The following is a 22686-nucleotide window of genomic DNA, read 5'->3' as shown; positions in this document are numbered from 1 at the left end:
GAATTGTCCAGCGATCTCGGTTATCCCCGGCCACGGTGGCAAAGTTATCGCTGTAAAAGAGAAAGAAAGAATCGTACGAAAGGTCCGAGAATCTTCTTAAGAAGGTTTATAAATAGGCATGGTAAGTGGAGGCGATATTTTCACTACAATCTCGGTGAAGCGACAATGAATTGGTTACGGCCACGACGACGACAAATACCCTTGATGGCTACTCCTTAACGAGATCCGGCCACGATAGTCTTGGTAATCGCGGAGAGAGAGAGAGAGAGAGAGAACGTTTCAAACACGCCAGCTGAAAATTATAATTTTATCCGTTTTATCGGGTCGATTGTAACGCGCGATCTCACATCGGTGAATCACAGAATCCGATATATAGACTGTTGATTTTTATGCAAAATATTGGGTTGGCAACTAAGTAATTGCCGATTTGTTCAACGAAATAAAAAATTCTTTTTTACTTGAAACGAAGTTTAATCTGTAATGTATTTTCCATTTTGTTCGATGACCTTTTGCCGTCTCTCTGACAAATTGAAAATTCCACGCTCGTGGAAAGTCTGATCCTTTTCGGCCGAAAACTGAGTTAAGCGAGATTTTACAGCGTCGTCGTCATTAAAAGTTTTACCACGAAGGGAGTTGTCCAGGGATCGAAATAAGTGGTGATCCGATGGCGCGAGATCAGGGCTATATGGCGGGTGTAACATCGATTCCCAAGCAATATCCATGAATTTTTGCCGAGTGGACAAAGACGTGTGCGGCCTAGCATTGTTCCTGCTGGAAAATGACACCTTTACGATCGACCAATTCTGCTCGCTTTTCCTTGACCGCTGCAGTCAATTTGTCCAGTTGCTAACATTCACGGATAATAAAAAATAACATAATAATAATAATAATAATTTTATAATACAACATTTACGGATATCATAAAAATGGGAGCGAGAGACATCTGTAACTGAAATCGGCAATTACTTAGTTGCCAACCCAATAGAGAGTTGCAAAATGTAGAAGCTTCGTAAGCATTCATTTATTTTCTCAACAATTTTTTAACGAATTTAACATGATACGATAGTATTTTTAAACTCTGCAAATGTTTCGAATTCGAGCTGTGCTGGTGCTTGTCATAAGCGTGCAAAATTTGCCGTCGCACGTTCTCATTTTCGGTCGGAAATATATTCCGTGCGGTGCAATTGTTTTGGCACGGAACGTTTATAAACCGTGGACCTCTCTTGTCATTGGAGAATTAGACTCCGGTGATTCAGGAACCGTTTCTGTGGAACCAGCGGTTCGAAATAAACATTGATCTTCAGAAATACTATCGCCGCGATGCGGAATTGGAGCGGTTTCCGTAGAGTCGGTCGAACTGGACGCAGACGCGCGTATTCTTACTCCGCTAAAAGGTAAATCTTTCCCTCCATTTTGTGTTATTCTAATTACTAATATAATTATAAATAATAAATTATATTAAAATATTATTATTATTATTATTATATTTTATTATTTTCTTATTATTATTATATTATTATTATATTATTTGTGCGGTTTCATCGTAATACAACCTAGCTATTTGTTACGGTAAGCTCGTTGTAAAAATAAATAAAAGGCAAACATTTGAAGTTTTTCTTGCAATCGGGTTACGATAAAATCGAATCAGAGTCTTTTTTAATCGAATGTCACAATGATTAAGTCTTTCCTTACGATAGAAAGTGTATAAATAAAATAAACGTTTAAGAAACGGAATAATTTTTCTCTTTATACGTAACGCGCCTCGTTTACAACTCGTACGAGTAATTTCTGCAATAAGGAAAACGAATGGAAAAAATAATTTAAAGAATAACACGTTGCAAACCAAATAACAGCATTGGTCGGCGTAAACGACGGCAACGTCTCGTACGAGGATAACGCTTAACGAAGTTCGCTGCCTCGACCTTAGGCAGATCCGACACGATCGCGTGTGCAACAGTTGACTGTCGGGAAAGTGCACGGTCCGCTTCATCGAGCTGCTGGCTCAATTTTAATTCCACTCGTGATAGAGGTAATTAGCGTTGTCGAGACTTTAATTTCAATTGAAATCTCCGTGTCGAGGCGATGGAGCTACCGACACGACCGTTGCAACCGGACTGCAGATCTTTGCAGCGTTTATGGGGAGAATAAGTAGGTGCAATTTAAAACAGCGCGAAAATTAATATAATAATATAATATAATATTACATGTATTATATTATAGTATAATATAATATTATATAATATAATAATAGTAAAGTATAATTATATAATTATAATAATATATAATAGAATAGAATAGAATATTATATAATATAATAATAATAAATATATGTATATATAATATACTTATATTAATAAATTAATATAAGTATTAAAATTGTTAACGAAATAAAAAAAGCTAGCGCTTGGATCCTGTGTCCCGCAACCGATGCGAACAATTTTTATGTCGCGCAAAGATTCGCAGTCTGGATATACTCAACGAGCGGTTCTCTTTCAGAATTAGCGGGCTAAGTAAATCGTCGTTGAAACGTTAAAATAATGCGAGCCATCTTTACGCGCGTATATACATACGTACACCTATGCATGTACGATAAATGCTTAACGCACCTGGCCCGTTTACGCGCTTACCCAATTTAACCTTGAATAGCCAAGCTCTGTAAAACGAAGCGAATCGCGAAACCGCTAACGGAAGCCAAATCCATCGGTTTACTACGTTATCGCGACTTAATGGTTTTACTTTGGCGGTCTCGGGTATCGACAATTCCGAAACCGCGTAATTCGACGTTGGTAACTCTGCTGGCGGAATGCGCGGTCGCTATTTAGTACCGTCGAATAGCCTCTTAGAGCGAACGTAAAATGAATTGCACAACCGGCGAGTGTGCAGCGCGTTTCGCATATGTCAGTCATGAACCGTGTCTCCTGCGCGAGTTGCTCGTCCGTGTAATCCACGTGTTCGCGTTCGCCTGTCGAAGGACTCTCGCATACCTGTCGCACTTGTACGACCTTACATAAGCGAATCCACTTCCGTCGTTCCAAGGATTTAATATCGCGTGAGATCCGCCCGGGATCAAAGAATCACGATACGTACGCCGATGAAGCTAAATTTCTCTAGAGTCGGCTTCCCTGTGTGAAATCTGACGTCGCTCCCAAATACATACAGTTGCGGACAAAATTCAGTGGACGGACAGTGGAAATGTTTATAAATAAAATTTAGTCGAACCAGTATTATTACTGTACACGCAAGTTTTGTATATTACATATCCTTATGGTACGTAGAACATTTTGTGCAAAACTCAAGTTAATGTTTATACTTTTGCACACAGAAATCGTGCTTAACGGCAAAGTTAGCAAATTTCTCGGGGACAAAAATGAGTGGACATCTAACAAAGCGCAAGATTAATATTTAGTATGCCCCCCGTTTGCTTGAATTACCGCTTCTAAACGTCGTGGAAAACTGTTTATTAGGTTTTCGACGTAATCATTGCTAATTGCTTCAAATGCTGACTGTAAACTTTGAAAACGGTCGATCTTGTTATTCCGTTTGTCCAATGGCACCCCTTCGAGTCCAATTCACTCCGTAAGTTTTCTATTAAATTTAAATCTGAACTCTGTGCCGGCCACTCAAGTAGGTTAATGCGAGAATCCTCGAAAATTTTGTTGGTTTTCTTCGCTGTATGTTTCGGATCATCATCCCGAACCGAAACAAAATCTTCGTCGAGTCCCATTTTTACGACAGTCTCTTCTAAATTTTCACTTATTATATCGATGTACTTGTCGGCATTCGTTATTCCATCGATTGGGACTAAAGTGCCAACACCGTACCAAGAGAAGCATCCCCATACCATCAACTACCCTCCGGCAAATTTAATCGTTGGCGTTATAAAAACGGCTTCTTATATGCCATCGCGTTTTATACCGCCGCTTGGCACACGGTACAGATCCGTCGAGTAAACGCACATTTTTCTTTATTTTTCTAATTTTCTCAGCGCTGCTGCAAGAGCGTATGTTTGCATTAAGACGCCGAAACTTTTCTGTCGGAGCGAAGTTTCTAGTTTCATCTATTCGCAAACATTACAAGTTCCTACGTTTGCACGTGTCATTTACGTTCCCAAACAGAGTGCCATGCTGTGAACGCGGAGCAAAGTGCTAATGTATTTATCAGAGACGCATCGAAATTACTGCAAATAGTTGATTTTCTTCGTGTCATCGATGGAATTAGGAAACGGATAGCGATCGCTCTGGGATGGAAGTTGCGGCGGTGCTATTGTTCGTGTTGGAAAAAGGTGGCCTTCGGAAAGAACGAACGCGTCGGAACGAGCCGTCAACGTTTCCGGCGATCTCGAACGGGAAATAGTTAGCTCGCGACATAAATGGCTTTCGGTTTCCGAAGTCCTCGAGGAACAACCGCCGTGTTCGATATAATCGAAAACTTTTCATCATCTTCTTCATCGCACGGAACTTTTCCACATCGAATAACTTTTCAGCCATACTTCGTAGGTTAAATTGTTAAACATAAAAGTTGCACGGTCTCGAAGGTTGCAAGAGCTATATATAATATTCTGAATATATAATATATAATAATATAAAATAATAATAATAATAATAATATATAATAATATATAATAATATATAATAATATATAATATATAATATTCTGAAATCTAATTGCACGATTAATTTCCTGACTATAAAATCGCTGTTCCAATACGCAAACGCTCGTCTAATTCCAACATTTTCGCCACACCGTTTACCCGAATGCATTTTTCCACCCTCGTCGCGGACGACGGCAAGCAAAAAAAACGCGTCAAATATATTTGCGGAAACTACTTGCCAGCGAATTTTCATTAAACTCGGTGACTCGATGATGACATTTCGGTGCGTTCCCTCGCCGCGTGCAAATACAGTTGCTCCAAAAAGTGTCCGTACGTTGAATTCCAACGATTCAACTGGCCGCATTTTCACGTGTTCGCGACCACTGGGCGACATCGACGATCTCCCAGTTTACATAAAAATGGATAGATTACGCATCGCATACTTTGAAAAGTCGTACAACAAAAATATTTGAAATGCCGATTCAGGTATGTGCCAAAATGTCTCGAATGTTGTAAATAGACTGCGGATCGTTGTGCGAATTTCTATTTTCGCAGATTATTTTAGAAAAATCGAAATAACGAGAGAGAATCTATTTCATCGTCTATGGAACGATTCTCCGCTGTTAATATAAGCTAAAGGCTATTTCTCTGGACGGCAGAGTCTGATATGTACTGTACAGGATGTCCCAAAAATGTCTCGCAATCCGAAAGTGGCGGGTTCCTCGGGCCATTCGAAGCAACTTTTTCCTTTACAAAAATGCTCTCCGAGGCACCGTTAACGAATTATTAACGAAAAACAGTGACCAATGAGAGGCGAGCTCGGCTGGCGCGTGGCGATCGAGCCAATGAGCGGAACTGGGCTTCGCGCGCTGGTTGGCTGGGCCGCCTCGCGTCAGCCGTACTCGATTCTTATTGGTCACTGTTTTTCGTTGATAACTCGTTAACGGTGCCTCGGAGAACATTTTTGTAAAGGGAGAAGTTGCTTCAAACGATCCGAGGAACCCGCCATTTCCGGATTGCGAGACATTTTTGGGACATCCTGTAGACTGTTGTAAATCGATGCGAAGACAAAAGAAGTGTGAAACAATGCGTACGAAGACGATTATCTGGTTCGAACGATGAGCGAGTGAGCTACTAGAGAATTGGATAATCGACTTTCCAAAGGTGCGGTACTTTTTTGACCCACTGTACGCGTCGGAGCGTTCGCGCTCTCATTGAAATTTGTCGGTTTGGCCGGTCGCAAATTTTTCGGCAGGTCCTCGGCGAGAAGGGGCGTACGCGTAATTGGTCGGAGCACGATGCATCGGCTGACGGTATTTCGCGGGCGAGTGCGCGTACGCGAATTACAGCGGCCGCGTGCGGCGATGCGTGATCGCAGGATCCCATCCCCGTCCCTCGTCCGCCGTTTTCAACGAAAACGTACTTCTACACCGTGTTACGAACAAATTAGTATCTCGTTAACAGGGTGCATCGCGTCCGCGCCGTTGCCGTCCTCGCGCCTGATATATCGTCGTCGCTCGCTTACGCGTGCCCCGAAACCTGGAAAAATACTGTACGAGATTACAGTTTGCCGAGGTGAAAAATCGGTTCAATATGGTCTGCCGAGAGAGCAACGAGGGGTCGCTTTAACGCGTTTTCTGGGGGGCCTGCAGTGCAGTATCGCGCTGGCTCGCATTTCACTGTACAAATCGATCTATTCTCGCGAGGGTAGGTTGTTCAAAGGTGTCCACAAAAATTGATTCGGGACTTTAAGGATTTATAGCTACCGAAAGGAGCAAAGAACGTCCATATGCGACAATTATTCCGGAAAAAGTTTATTCGCCAAATTTTGTACTGCACCAGGAGATACCAATATGTGTACAGGCTGTCCCAAAATTATTGTACAAGCGCGAAACGAGGGGTTAAATTTTCTACTTTTCCCCAGACTTGTTCAGGAGTACGTTCGAGGTTGTCGACACAAGATTGTTACGCTAGAATCATTCTAAATATAAATATAATCATTCTAAATTGAATGGAAATAGCGTGCGGTGACGAACGTGCGGTTTATCGGGCATCGTCGCGTCGTATGCTACGCGGGCACACGATTATCTAAACCACGAGGCCAATAATTTAGCGAAGGTGTAGAACTCGATAAAGTTAGCTATAAATGTCCAATCGTATGTAATATACGGAGTACGTAATTTAAATGCTGTCGCATAAATGTCCTCGGATTTTATGGGCGTATGAAAAACTGTTCAGCACCCGGTAAACTGGTCGAAAAGGAGAAAATATGATGAAAAGTATCTCTTGTAAGCATTATTATTTACGACATTTTTAAAGTCTTAAGAATACAAATTGATACGATAATTGTGCCGCGTATCGACTCTTGTAGAATATATATATATATATATATTAATTATATGACACAAAATATTAAGAAATGACCTATAACATTTTCTTATTCTAGCATTTCTTTCGCTCCTCGAGCCGTTGCTCGAGTTTTAATTAATTAATTAATTCTTGCTGTATATCCGGGAGATCGATTTTCATCGGATATTCGTATTCTTTCGTAGTCGAAGTTCGACGATAAGCTGTTTGAAAAAAGTGTAGGAATCTTCGGCACCAGTATGGTATACAAGAAATAGAATAAATGCGCAAGAAATAGGACAAATGCGCGAGAAATAGAACAAGCGCGCAACAAATATAGCAAGCGGCAGTACGATGAAGAAACACAAGAGATAGAATAAACGAGAGGATGGCCAAGCAAAAGAATACGGAAAATAACAAACGATTCCAGGGAACTCGACAAAATTATTTACCGCCACTCTCCTCGATTAAAGTACGAAAATGTAATCCGCGCTTGGAAAGCTGCGGCGGGCATGATTCAACGGCTGGTTACGTACTTTCGCTGTAGAAACAATCGTAATACGCGCGCATATAATATGCACTGTGCATATCTGCCGCGAATCGGGCGGCTTTTAGGCTGCACGTGTGCGACCGCAGCGACGATAATAGGGTCAGACGATACGTTTAAACCTCGATCGTGGACAATCGAACGAATCGCGGTAATTTCGTGCGCCTCGTTATTTCGTTACTGTGTCGTTTCATTATTTCGGAGGGAAATCGGTCATTTGTATTTGCGCCGTCGTTCGGTCGACCGTGGAAAACGTGGGCTGTAAGTAATTGAAAATTTGCTGCGAGTAATTTGCACACTTTCGAAGTGATCGGTCGCTCCGGAAAGACCCGCCAAAGGGACGCGACCGCTCCAGCAGGCCCAAACAGGCTCGAGCTAATAATTTATTAGTCGCCGCGCGAAGTCCCTTTTTTCTTTTTCTTTCTTTTTTTTTGGTCTCGCTGCCATTTTTTTCAACGATTGCGTCATCATCGTTATGCACATTCCGCAAATTGCTCGGGGTCGTGCGGATCATTAAAGACGCTTCTCCTCGCTTCCATCTCGTAGATTGATTCCCGCCGAGCCTTTGTACCAACTGGGCGGATCGCGCCGGGAAGGTGAAGTTAGCCGATGCACGATTGCGAAGGAACTGTAATCGCGCAACAAACATCGATACTTTCCACGGGATAGTATACAGGGTGTTCCACGTAACTGTCGTCACGATTTTTCGTAAATGTTCCGAACGAGATGAGTCGATCTGCAGGAAATTCGAGAAACACGAGATTCAAGCATTCGAAATAAACTTTGAAATGGAACAAAAATTAACAAAAAAAGTAAAATTGGCGTTCCAGCCGTTTGGAACGTCCGCATAGCGCGGCATGCTGGAGCAATTTCGGTTTATTATCGAATTCGTTGATTATAACATCTGTTCAGCCTAACATATTGTATATATATACACAATTGGCTAACAATTACGCGCGAGTAACGAAGCGATTAATTTTTGGAATGGAACTACGGAGCGCCGACATGTGAGCCGTTTTAATGTTTACACGAAATTATTTATATTGAGAAAAATATCAGTGTCCTGAGTAACAAATACAAGTAAATCTTCTCGAAAGTTAGCATCCATATTTTTTGGAAACGTGTTCAAACGCAAACCCTTAAATATATCGACTTAAAAAGAACAAAGTGACTTATGCCACTTTCGAAATAAACGGCTCATGTTTTGCCCGTGCGATTGAATCGCGAATGTTGAACGACGTGTAACGTCGACATATTGCAGCAGATTATACTACGTCCATAACGATGGCAAAGCAAACAATGGTAGAATAAAGAAATATTAGGTTTCCATTGTCGCGACTCCTCTGGCGCTATAAGAACGACGCGATCGATTCTTATTTAACTTGGTCATTAATTTTCGATCCATTAGCCGCCAACGCGTAAGCGTCGACTAAACGAATAGCTGATTCGCTAACGAAGCCCTTATTACATCAGAGACACAATGGCTCCTACGTTTCATAGAAGCGATCGTCGTTCTTACATGCTAATACCGTTGTAACACCGTTCGTGCCGAGTGAGACGCGCGCGACCGTGTAGGCGTCAAATTAAAATTATCGCAAGCGACGTTTCATATTATATATCATGGCGCGCGTTGCTTCCTTTGTTCTTCGAAGATACACGAAGAGAAGCGTTTCTCTGTCAACGCGATCTTTCATTTAAATTAAACGATCGTTGCCTCTTCGATGTGTGCACACGCGTGTACGTTTTCTCGGAACGTGATTCAACGCGCGAAAGAATTTACGCTTTGAAATTTTTCGGTCCGACGCGCGTTCAAAATTTATACGTATAAATTTTATATACATTATAATATATATGTATAGTATATATGTATATATGTATATATGTATAGTCGCGTGTATGCTAAACGCGCGCATAGATGGACACACGTGTAATATACGTATCTCATACTAGAAGACCCCCTTAAAAAGAGGCGCCCCCGAATATCGTTGTTGCTCGATGCAGCTCCGAAGCAGAATTGGAGCAGGCTTCGTAAAAACATATTAGACCATCCGGTCGTGTAAAGCAACACTCGCGGTTGTAATCGCGAAAGAAGTCGTGCGCGAGTAACTTAATGATATCTTTCGCAAACACGGCCTTGGATTTCACCAGAACACGATTTTATTTCGTAATACGATCATTGTTAATATAAAAACCTGAATTTGCAGCGACAGCTAAATTACAACGAAAGAAACCATTTAAGGCCGCCGCTCTCTTTCCATAATTGTAAAATATCGCGAAGCAATTCCATGATTTTATCGGCCGCGAGATAAATCGACGCGTACAAATGCATTGATAAATTGCTCGACAACGTTTAATATTAATTATCGCGAGCATTTTTTTTGTACGTAGTATTTCGACAAGTCAAAAAGTTAAATATATATATATTATTATATTACATTATTATATAATATAATAATATAATAATATATATATATATAATAATATATATATATATATATATATATATATATATATATATATTATAATAATAAATATTATAAACGAACGGACACGTAATCAGATGAACACACAAAAGATACAGAAAATTGTTACAAAGGTAAATAATTAATTAGTTAAAGTGCTGTTTACTTTTAAACCTTCTTACACGATGTAGATAAAATACTTTTTATAAAGCGATTCTTTCAGAGAAACATATAAATACATATATAACTTTGACAAGCTGAATTTAAGCTGTATTAAATTCGAAGAATTTTAAATCGCGCATACCGTGGAACAATTGCGAACGTATCGAATCGACTATTTTTATTAACGCGATAATTCATGCCACGAGCCTTCACGATACGGCGAAATTACGCGTAAAGTAACGCTCGTGGAACTACCATTACCGTGAGCGATGAATTTTTGCTGCTCTGACGCATCGCGAATTGTTGAGCTAGACGCAATTTAAAATTGCACGCCGATTCCATTTTTAATGAACTTTTTCTATCGGCGTTGAAGCACCAAACGATACCTTCCGGTTGATTAATTATTTCACGCACTCTGTCATTTGGAAAAAAACGGAAATTCCATGAAATTTTTACTCTTAAACAAGGACTTCGAATTTAGAATTTAACCATGGCATTCGTGCTCGAGTCGTGATCGTTTAATTTATTTCTATCGAATCAGGCGTTGTGGCTATAAAATCCTACAATATAAAATACAAGAAAGTATTTTCATCGATAAATTATATCGAACGCCTGGTCGGTTGCACTTTAAGAGACAAGCTGTGCGCGTGAAAGCTGAGATTTCTTGAAATTTCTGTATTTGAAATGAACACGTTGAACGAATTTTCCTCGGTATTCGTCGTTAAACGCATTTTCGCGCTACGAAATTGAACGGGAACTCGCTAATACGTTATCGCGCACGCTTCGTTCCGCATTTCGCAAGATACCGTCGATCGTACGCGATTATTTATTAACGAAAAAATTTAACGACGCCGGGACGCCGAAGTTCTCTAATGAAATCGGGTTAGGCTTGTCAGGAATCTCCGTATCGCCCGTATGCTACTCACGCGCGATAGTCTGGCATAGACTTTGAAGAAACTTAGCCTGATTCCAACGCGCTATAGCGCATCGGCAAGGAACTACATACACTCATACACGAAAGTATTCGAACACTTACGTTTCTAACATTCAATTGATAAAATATATGTGTTAAACCGAAGCATTCGCGATATAATATGACACATATAACAAGAGATGGGTCTTAAGACTGCGTATGCAAAATTAGAAAATAATTCAACAATATATAGCGTTTTTACAGTACATTGATCGTAAACACGTACCAGAAATGGATCGCAAAAGTATTCGAACGAAACAATTAATAGTTATTTAAATTGAACGATTAAAGGTTTTAATAGGAAGTCGATCCACCTTTTGCTTTTATAACAGCCCTAAGTCTGTTTTCCATCGAGTGGACCAACTTAGAAGTAACATTTGCATCTATCGATTGCCATATTTCAGTAATATTTTGTTTTAACGCTTTTTTCGAAGTAATAATCTACGACCGACTATAAAACATAATGATGGATCTGTATTAGTTTGGGGCTATTATTTTATTAATTGAATGTTAGAAACGTAAGCGTTCGAATACTTTCGTATATGAGTGTACGTATGTACCGTGTTCGCGACGTAATTTGCTTCTTTTCGTTCGCCTAATCGATTCGAGCGTACTCGCGTGCTGCTTTCGATATGTAATCGAAATTCTCGCTCGAGGTACCATTTTATTCGAATCGCGAAGAATCTACCATTTAAAATGATATTTCGAATGTTTTCTTTACAAGCATAACCCAGCTCTGAACAGTTCTTAAATTTTTCTTTCTCCAAACGAATGTAATAATTATCAGCGGATTTTAACGGCTCCGTTCGAGTCGATCTTTCGTATCGGTGTTCCATTTATAGAAATAAAATAGGTAGGATCGCTTTCTGTTCTCCCCTCTGTTCCGTTTCCCGCAACCTTTTCGCTTCCTTGCTCCCGCGATAATTACGAAGCGAAGCCCGAATGCAACGACGAGTCGAAGGAGCACATGGCCCGTGACAAGAAAAGCCGGTCTATATCCGACAGATAAATGCGATGGCTGTTTAACACCGAGGAAATCCCCGAAGGCACGAGCCATCTCTAAAATTAATCGTTCTATCGGCTTTTTGTACGACCAGGAAACAAGATTAGAAGTTGTCCCCGGATGCGGCGCCCCGTCGCGTCGCTGTAATTCCGTTTTAATTCCCGTTTACGCATACGGTAGAAACAAACTTCGAAATTACTTAACTTTATAACGGTTCATGAATCTCGCAATTCGTCCGAGCGAATTAAAGTACGGCAGAGCTCTCCGCATACGAATCCCCATCGCTGTTCTTCGAACACTCTGTTTTCCGAACTGCGTTCCGCAACGATGTTTCCATACAATTTCTACAAACGAAAATGGACAATTTCGGGAAAGGTGATACGATTATTCGATCCTCGCGGCTCGGGTCCCAAAAATGGCGGGTTCCTCGGATCGTTTGAAGCAACTTCTTCCTTTACAAAAATGTTCTCCGAGGCACCGTTAACGAGTTATCAACGAAAAACAGTGACCAATAAGAATCGAGTACGGCTGACGCGAGGCGGCCCGGCCAATCAGCGCGCGAAGCCCAGTTCCGCTCATTGGCTCGGTCGCCTCGCACCAGCCGAGCTCGCCTCTCATTGGTCACTGTTTTTCGTTAATAACTCGTTAACGGTGCCTCGAAGAAAATTTTTGTAAAGGAAAAAGTTGCTTCAAATGACCCGAGGAACCCGCCACTTTCGGATTGCGAAACATTTTTGGGACACTCTGTATAGACAATCGCTAATTAAGAAAATCCTTTCCTCTTCCCAAATTGTCGATTTCCGAGTGCAAGCCGAGGGTCGATTAGGGAGAATTTACCGTATACGCGTACAGAAACGCGTAAATGACCGAGCATCTCGACGCGCGACGAAACGCACAAAGTGCGAGAAAGCTGTTTCGTGGGAAGCGCGTCCCAACGCCGTTCGAGATACATTTCTCTCGAATCGATGAATCGCTCGAGCGTTAAATAATACATAGCGGGCGTATGCCTGTCAAGGATTCTGAATCGTTCAAGTATTCCGCGAAGTCATGAAGTACGACGCTTATTCTTCTCAGGAATCATCGGGGACCGCGTTCGCGCGTACTTCGCGTGCCGCAAAAACTCAGTGGTATGGTTAATGTTACATTTACCGCCTTTCTTCGATCAACTTTTTTTTTCCCGGCGCCGTCGAAACACGCTCCTCGATCGATTCTCATCGTAGAGAAACGGTCCGCGCTCGCGATTCCCGGGAAGAACGAGCGATTCAAATTTCTGGCAGCAAAAAAAGGTGGCGCGTGGGTTACGCTCGAATTTAATCGCGACCGGAGCACGGCAACAAACGCGAACGCGTTCTCCGAATAGCCGACGCCTCTGCTCGGTCCGCCAGAAAATGAGAAATGATTTTCTAATTAAAACCGACGTAACGAATGTACGAGGAAATCTGGGCGACGCGTCCGAGACATCTTTCTACCCCGTTTAAACGGAGCTGCGCCGGTAATAATTGGACCGTGCCATCTTCGCGTTCGCGGTACATGCGAATTTGTAACGCGTAAGGAAACGCGCGATAACCGGACGCGACCGATTTTAACGCGCGAACGGACGGACCTTTTGTCGATAAAAATGTAACCGATTACATACAAAGTTGGGCATCTTGCGATAACGACAAATTTTGTGGACGCGCCTCCGAGGTTTCGAGACGACGATCGCCTTTTTAGATGGCAAGGTTATCGACGCGCGACTATAACGAAGTTATTATCCAACTGGAAAACCGATTAAAAGATCTCCGAACCGCCTCTAAAATAAACATAGGAAAGCGTCGGACGTGTCGATGGTCGATCTCGAGGTTCCGGACCGCGGAGCCCGACCGTATAATAGTTCGGAGATATCGAGGGACCCCAGTTTTTTTTCGGTATTCTCCAACGTCGGTCGTTGCTACTGATTCGTTCGGTAAAGACGTTCTTTACGCGCGGCGCAATAAAGACGCGTTTGTATCGCAAAGTATCGGTATTCGTTTAATTCAACCGTTCGAAGCCGAATCGATGCAAAATTTAACCCTTAGCACTCCGAACCATTCTGAACGTTGGCTACCAGCTACTCGGCGCCACTTTTCGGCAGAAACGGGCATTTACAGACCGTCGTATTATTTAGTGTGGTTTTCGAACTAACTAACATATTATAATGATATTGGACTTGTATGAATTGGCTGAAATCGAGAAATTTGCAAAAAAATCAATATTTTATTTTCTATAATTTTCTCATTGTTTGTTTTATAATTTTGTTTTGTTGTCGTGATCGCTATCTATGCGAACTCTTTCTCTCTTCGCCTCGTTGTTCGGACGATATCGCTATCGCTGCTATCAAAACGATAGACTAACTGTAGAAGAAAACCTTCAGAATTACTCATAATTCGTGAGAAGATAAAACTATACCCGACCCTGCTTCGAATCCGGGTTCCTTCGCCGCGCTCGCATCGACAGCTTTACCATTTATCGTAGCTGCAACGTAAACGTGCTCTTCCATGTAACACGACCTCGCATAAACATCCAGGACATTTAGTCGGTCTCCCCGGATGATTCACCACCGGCCGCGGTCGCGGAAACCACGGAAACGCACCGTATCAATTTGCAATTAAAGGAGAAACGGCTCGACGGCGCGGCGGCGGCCGCCGCGCCGGTATTCCACGATTATATCTCGTTATCCGATCGTCCGCGCGACTCTGATTTTCGAGTGAGTCAGCCTGCACTTATCCGACGAGCGCCGAGAATCGCCATCCCGTCTCGCGTTTACGCGAGACTCGTTCGAGACGGAGCGAAAAACTCTGGAAGAAAAAGCGAAATCGTCTCGATCCACGAGTTTCGATTTCTAAAGCTCCGATACGTCGGCGAGCGACGACGACACCGGTTCCACGTTCCACGTTCGGTATCGCATCCTCCTCTTCGATTTCTTGCGCAACCGTTTCCATCGCACGACTTTTGTCCCGTCGCTGCTGCACCGGCACTCGCGAATGCGTGCGACGCGATGCACCGGCCACTGACGCATCGCGATGCGCCGCGCTGGTAGAACCATATTTGAAGCATGTAACGAGCTCCTTTGAAAACGGACCGGTTTTAATACGTTAAATCGGGCCTTTCGTTGACCGGCGATCGCCAATTTCGAATCAAGGTGATCCCTTTTTACCGGTGCAATTACGATTTCTGACAGAAACAAATGCTCGCCCGAATTGGCTTCGAGCGTTAAAATCGTATCAATTCGATCGCATTCGTGCACTCGGGCGTGAACTGGATGATAGTTCGCAGAAACAACATTGTTTACGAGTTTCGATATCGGAGAGCAAAGAACATTATGGAAAGGGAAATGGAACGATTAACCTTTTAGGCACGACGCGCCACTATAGTGGCTTGCTCTAGTAGCTCACTCGCTCATCGTTCGAACCAAATAATCGTCTTCATATGCATTGTTCGGATCGTTTGAAGCAACTTCTTCATTTACAAAAATGTTCTCCGAGGCACCGTTAACGAGTTATTAACGAAAAACAGTGACCAATAAGAATCGAGTGCGGCTGACGCGAGGCGGCCCAGCCAACCAGTGCGCGAAGCCCAGTTCCGCTCGTTGGCTCGATCGCCTCGCGCCAGCCGAGCTCGCCTCTCATTGGTCACTGTTTTTCGTTAATAACTCGTTAACGGTGCCTCGGAGAACATTTTTGTAAAGGAAGAAGTTGCTTCGAATGGCCCGAGGAACCCGCCACTTTCGGATTGCGAGACATTTTTAGGACGCCCTGTATATGCAGACAGAATATACAGTATCAGACTCTGCCGTCCAGAGAAATAGCCTCGCGCAGAATTCAGCCGTACCTAAAAGGTGAAACGAATGATTATAAACGAGTAACTCGAAAGCAAATTTCGAAAGCTAGAAATCCAGGATCGTCGCGGTATCGTTTCGTCGCGGTGTGTACAATATCCCGCGGGGAGGCGCTTTCAAGAATGTCGTTTTTTCTCGGGATTACGTAATTTTGCAAACTCGCGCCGTGAAAAGTTCTTGCGAAATCACGCGCGAAAACAGCCAAGAGCGGCGGCAAGGACGATCGAGGCGGCCCGACCGAGCGCTAAAACGAAAATATTAACGCGCGAGAGGCCGGCCGATCGCGTTGCCCGCGTCGAAAGTGAAATTAAAACCTTCGTTGTAAATTGTGCCGAGAGGAACGAAATCCGCGGCGAGTCGCGCGCGGCCGACTCGCGCGCGCGTTTACGGGGAATCAAAGGTTAAAGAGAGACAGGGGCCGAGTCTCTCTCTCTCTCTCTCTCTCTCTCTCTCTCTCTCTCTCTCTCTCTTTCTCGGTGGTGCTTCTCGCGCTTCTTCTTTTTCGTTTCCTCGTTATGCGCCGGAGACGCGAGGACGCTACCATAAGAGGACATCTCTTGGCATCTTCGGCTCTCCGTCGCGTCGTTCTCCCGTGCCTCGGCTCTCTCGGCCTCCGTCTCCGAACTACGAGCCCGGCCCGATGGCTGGAAGCGAGAACCGGGGGACGGACCCGCGCGTACCTTCGAATCCATCGATCGCCGATACACAAACGGGCCGAGTTAATTGCCCGCTTGTGCTCCCATCGACATTTTTAACGCGGGCTTATTCGACGAACGACGCTTCTTCTTTCATCGATCGTACCGTAAACACGTTATCGTCGAAAAGAAAAGTCGAAACGAATACGCGCGCGTTCCACCGCATTGTCGGACGAAAAGACGGCACGCTTTGAAATTTATCGTAATTTTTACTCATTCGACGTTGCGACCAGGCTTTTGTTTACACACGAATTTGCATAATACCGCTACAAGAACGGTACGGCAATGAAATAGAATCGAATTTCGTCTTCTCTGTATTTCGGTACACGTTCAAACTCTCCAACTTAGTTCTTAGTTTTCGCGTAACGTAGAATTGTGCACAGAATATCGTTCGGAAATAAAAAGATAGGTTCACGATAAAAAGAAGCGAGACAACCTTGGCGTATCCTTGAAAACGCCCACGAATTAAGAACCTAGTAGAGTTATTCGACTCCCTACTCTAAATACGAAACCGACGCGCGTCGGTTCGTCCTTTTTTTTTTATAAATCACGCATCTTCGAGATTCTTTATTTAGATCTCGATATCGCGATCTCGAGTTAAACGGGCCAACCTGTATATTCGCCGATTATTTTCCGTCGAATCGTACGCCGAGAAGAGAATATCGTTGCACAGGGTGGTGAGCATTTTATCCGCAAAGAAGTCCCGGATCTTACTCGTCCGCTTTCGTAACCGGCCGGCCGGCAAAGCGTTACATAAATCAAGCAGCGTTAATGTACAGGCGACAATGATCGGAGCACTTCCCGAAGTATGTAACGTACCGTGGCTGCATTTTCGAACCGGCCGCTTTTATCGAGGTCCATTAACGGTGAAACTTCGAAACAACAACTAGTTCGGGAATAAGTCGCGACGCGATAAAACGTCGCGAGCTTTCGTCGAAGCCACCGGGTCCTTCGCGACAAAGGTCGTCATTCGGGCGCGACGCGGCGGCCCGGCGAGAGCGTTCGGGCGAGCACTCACGGGTTATCCACGCGCGAGATGACAGTCGTAAATAGCGTAAACGCTTTTTAACGCGCTCCTCCGTCTACCGCGTCGCTCGTTCCCGGCCGTGCGCGTACACCGCGAGGACGAAAAAGAAGTCCTCGGACTCGAGGGAGACGTCGCGCTTCCTAATAAAGGCTCGATCCTGTACAACCGACAACAGGTTGTTCTATTCGAGGCCGCGCGACCGCCTCGACCTTTTTGCTCGCGTTCTTCTAAGTTTGTACTCGAACTTGCGCACCGGACGACCGACTATTTTCTAAACTTCGTGCCTCGAACGGTTCCGAGGGACCCTTCGAGCACCGCTCGCTGTTACGCTCGCGTTTACGAAAATATTTGTGCCGCGATACACGGTAGATAAAATGAGAAACGATTCCCTCACCTTTTAACTTTTTAGGTACGGTTGAATTCTGTACAGAGTCTGATACTGTATATTCTGTCTGTATATACAGGGTGTCCCAAAAATGTCTCGCAATCCGAAAGTGGCGGGTTCCTCGGGCCATTCGAAGCAACTTTTTCCTTTACAAAAATGTTCTCCGAGGCACCGTTAACGAGTTATTAACGAAAAACAGTGACCAATGAGAGGCGAGCTCGGCTGGCGCGAGGCGACCGAGCCAATGAGCGGAACTGGGCTTCGCGCGCTGGTTGGCCGGGCCGCCTCGCGTCAGCCGTACTCGATTCTTATTGGTCACTGTTTTTCGTTGATAACTCGTTAACGGTGCCTCGGAGAACATTTTTGTAAAGGAAGAAGTTGCTTCGAATGATCCGAGGAACCCGCCATTTCCGGATTGCGAGACATTTTTGGGACACCCTGTATTTACTTAAATATGCCGGTTATATTACTCTTAAAATAGTTTCGCGAGCCGCCATGTACCACGGTCGAGTTTTACCAGGAATTTCGCGCGTTTATCTCGCGATTCCTCGGGTCCATCGGAATCGGGCGTATCGCGAGAGCCGGCACACGCTACCCGACGATCCGGCTGTTGGCTACGCGTGGGCACACGGGGTATTGTCGGGTGAGTCATCTCTCTTTTCCGTTGCTCGTGCACCTCTCGTCACCCCGTGTGCAACGTGTGCAGCGCAGCGCAGCGCGCGGTTTGTTTTCTGGGTAAAAGTCGAAGAGCCGCGCGGCGGTTCTTAAGAACAATGGAAACAAAAGTGGCACGCCGGCGCGCCGGCACGCGTGCTAGCACAAGGTAGCCATGGTCACGGCGGTCACGTTTCGCGGAACGTTGTGTCGTATAAGTGTACCGGTGTGCCGCGCGTCCACCGTGTACACCTATGCTCCGTGATCGCGTTATGCCTACTTTGCCTTTCCGTTCTGCCACCCTCGGAGCTATGTACACCGGTACGCGCTCGTATGCAGGCACTGGTCGCCTCGGCCCGTCTCCATCACCACCACCACCACCACCATCACCAGCGTCCACCGTGTCCGAGGCTCTGGATGATCCGTCCGCCGTCCTCCGAGCAAACCGGAAATCAACTGTCGCAAATTCCTTTTATCCGAGCTCCGTTTATTATATTACTTTAGTCGGTCGCCGTACCTGTTCCAAAATTATAAACATTCTTGCACAAGTATCCGTAGCTCTTAACGTCGACCACCCATCGTTCCACAGCGAAGTTACCGGCGCGAGCGAAGATTTTTTCTTGGTTATTCGCGTGCATTTTCAACGCATCTACTGGTCGCCGTGGAATTTATTCGACTAAATTTTCGCAAAATTGGGGTGTCAAGGCTGTGTTAATTTCTCTACTGTGAAAATATTGATCGAATCGTTCAGCGTACAGTTAATATCGCGATAAAATTCGTAAACGGGAGAAAACCTAAATGCATGAAAAGCGAAAGAACGTAAATTACCGCGCTTAACGATTCTTAAATATTCCGATCGTACGATATGCTAGTTTTCTCGTTATCCCATGGAAACGTGTCCATTATTATAGAAAGCTGTTGGATCTCGCGGACGTAATTGTGTCCCGTTTAGTAAAATTAAAGATATTAAATGGGAATTAATTAAACGGGACGAGCGTTAAAAAATTCCGATCCGCGAAACGATTCTATCCCAATAAACCGTTTTATAGGATGCCGTAAACCTCGCTCGTCGTCGTTACGTTGAATTCGATTCGACGCGGCCAATAGAATGTTGGTTTGCAATTGTAGAAGATATTTCAGCATCGGCGTAACCGAACCCAGTTTCGTCGTATCTTTCACTTTCTTTATACTGCGAACATAATACGAGACCCGATCGGTTTAATTTGACAACGCGGGTTATGCAACCCCGCTGTCGGTATTGGTGACCGGTTGGTCGCGAACGAGTCCTCGGGGATCGATAGGAAACCCAAAAAGAGAAATAGCCTTTCGATCGACTCTCGGATTACGGATCGTATCGACGATGCGAAGCGGCGACTGGTAGCCGAGTTATTTCGAATCCGTATAGAAAAAAATAACGAATTTTGTGTTACTATTGGGTTGGCTTCTATAACTGTAATCGACAATTACTTAGTTGCCAACCTAATATTTCTTATTATTGTACAATATTGTACAATATTATTTTACGTACAATTATTTACGAAGAAGTATCCCGAAGAAGACCTCCTTATCCGAACATTTACTTTTACGATATTCTGCTATCTAAACGTTCCATTATCCGATCGTTATATTATTTAGATACACAGGGTGTCCCGAAAATGTCTCGCAATCCGGAAATGGGAGGTTCCTGAGGTGATTTGAAGCAACTTTCTCCTTTGCGAAAATTTCCTCCGAGGCTCCGTTTACGAATTATTAACGAAAAACACTGACCAATAAGAGGCGAGCTCGGCTGGCGCGCGGCGGCCCAGCCAACGAGTGCACGGAGCCCAGTTCCACTCATTGTCTCGCGCCAAATGATCTCACCTCTGATTGGTCACTGTTTTTCGTTAATAACTCGTAAACGAAGCTGCGGATCGCATTTTCGCTAAGGAAAAAGTTGCTTCAAACGCCCTCAGCAATCCCCTACTTTCGGATTGCGAGACATTTTTGATTGGACACCCTGTATTATCGATTAGCAGGCTACTCGAATGAAATGTTTAGGCAATAGAATGTTTTCGCTTCGGAATATTGCAAAAATAAACCCTCGGATAAGAGAGTCTCTGTTGTAATACAGAGATATAAAATATTAAAAAACTGAATATCTCAGTTCAGTTCAGTTCGGTTCACTCGTACGGGCGACAGATCCTGATTCGTTACATTTGCGTTACGCAGGTCGAGAACGTGAGCCTGTGCGTGGGTGCGCTCCGAGCCCTCGGGGCGGACGTGGGATCCGTGAATCCTGTGGAATTGGCGGCAGGATCAACCCTCTGGCCGGTCCTAGCCCTTCTTTTCGCCCTCTCACGATACAAGCAGAGAGCGAAACAACTTCAAGACATGCCTAGGTAAGTCGTCGATGCAGGTTTCTTCTTCGTGGCTAGCGAAAACGTGGCGAGCTTCTGTATCGACCGGATCCTTTGCGGATAAGGTAGATCGCGTCCATCGATGGTTGGTAACAACCGCCTACCTGTACAACCGAAGTCGAGGTAGGAATCGTGGGCATCGCTTTATCCTACAAACTTGAAATTCGTGTTCAACCCTTTCGGTACTAACCGAATCGAGGAAGCACAGCGTAAGGAATACGTGTATACTTTATATATTATTTGTATTCGATAGTTTTCAGATTTTTTGGTACTCGGTATCGGTTTCTTACGCGCTCTTCGTGCTCTTAATCGAAAACGTTGCAACAATGTATCTATTGTCTGTTCCAGCATCGAATACTTTCTTTATAGAACCGTATTTAAATAACGAGAAAAATGAACAATTCACGATCGTGCTAAGGGTTAAATTCAAGGTGTCTTGTAACGTTGGCCACCGGCGTACGATCGCTCGTTCGAGAGATTCTATCGCGGCGCAAGAAACTCGGGGCGAAGATAAAAGTCGTTCCCCAAAAGCCCCAGAGTCGAGGTAAACTCGTTTAACCGGCGAACGTTTATCTCGATGGACGGGGTCTCGACGCGCTCCATTAACGAGGACACCCATCGGGATCCTCTCGATTTGGTCCGGGTCCCGCGGACGTTGATCGATACCCGTGCATCGCCGCGAATAACCTTTTAGGCACGACGTGCCACTATAGTGACTTGCTCTAGTAGCTCACTCGCTCATATGCACTGTTTCACACTTCTTTTGTCTTCGCATCGATTTACAACAGTCTGCAGGGTGTCCCAAAAATGTCTCGCAATCCGGAAGTGGCGGGTTTCTCGGATCATTTGAAGCAACTTCTTCCTTTACAAAAATGTTCTCCGAGGCACCGTTAACGAGTTATCAACGAAAAACAGTGACCAATAAGAATCGAGTACGGCCGACGCGAGGCGGCCCGGCCAACCAGCGCGCGAAGCCCAGTTCCGCTCATTGGCTCGATCGTCACGCGCCAGCCGAGCTCGCCTCTCATTGGTCACTGTTTTTCGTTAATAACTCGTTAACGGTGCCTCGGAGAACATTTTTGTAAAGGAAAAAGTTGCTTCGAATGGCCCGAGGAACCCGCCACTTTCGGATTACGAGACATGTTTGGGACACCCTGTATATACAGAGAGAATATACAGTAGTATCAGACTCTGCCGTCCAGAGAAATAGCCTCGCGCAGAATTCAACCGCACCTATAGAACTCAGTTCGCGGCGGCGGCGTCGAACTTCCGACTCTCGGTACCGCAAAATTCCGGAGCACTTAGGTCCCGTCGCGATACTTTCATTCTTCGCGGAATTCGAATCGATACCGACGTCCCGTCGGACAAACGAGCCCGGCGGCGTGCTCATTAACGTCCGCGTTAATCAAGCTGTACGCGGGTCTTCTCGCACCGCTGAATTTCCCGCGAAGATAGCGTTTGCACGTGCAAGCCCCTACACGCGCGATCGCACGCGTGTACGCGTGTCGTTATACCGTCACCTAGCCGCGTGCCGTAGTTTCAAACATTTTAATTACTCCCACGCGATCCGGCGTTAATTGCTCCCGCGA

The 22686-nt window shown here is 44.5% G+C and overlaps 1 protein-coding gene and 1 long non-coding RNA gene across 11 annotated transcripts in view; one reads left to right on the top strand and one right to left on the bottom strand.

Annotated features, from left to right (window-relative positions):
- Nucleotides 1–22686, top strand: part of sick (sickie) — a 277051-nt gene that overhangs the window by 73240 nt on the left and 181125 nt on the right. For all 8 annotated transcript variants that reach the window (XM_033477744.2, XM_076524457.1, XM_033477739.2 and 5 more), the window contains one exon: nucleotides 20910–21079. In XM_033477744.2, coding sequence (XP_033333635.2) covers nucleotides 20910–21079 — 170 coding nt within the window. The remainder of the gene's footprint in view (nucleotides 1–20909; nucleotides 21080–22686) is intronic.
- LOC117224643 (uncharacterized) overlaps nucleotides 1–22686 on the bottom strand; it is a 105462-nt gene that overhangs the window by 73683 nt on the left and 9093 nt on the right. Inside the window, exon 3 of one of the 3 annotated variants that reach the window (XR_013034102.1) lies at nucleotides 488–846. The exons of the other annotated variants lie outside the window; for them this stretch is intronic. This is a non-coding gene — a long non-coding RNA (uncharacterized LOC117224643). Of the gene's footprint in view, nucleotides 1–487; nucleotides 847–22686 lie in introns of those variants that run through there. 3 annotated transcript variants of the gene reach the window in all.

This window comes from Megalopta genalis, chromosome 9 (assembly GCF_051020955.1).
Source record: "Megalopta genalis isolate 19385.01 chromosome 9, iyMegGena1_principal, whole genome shotgun sequence".
Classification (NCBI taxonomy): Eukaryota; Metazoa; Arthropoda; class Insecta; order Hymenoptera; family Halictidae; genus Megalopta; species Megalopta genalis.
The sequence above is the reverse complement of the archived record's forward strand: the minus strand, read 5'-3'. Positions and strand labels throughout refer to the sequence as shown.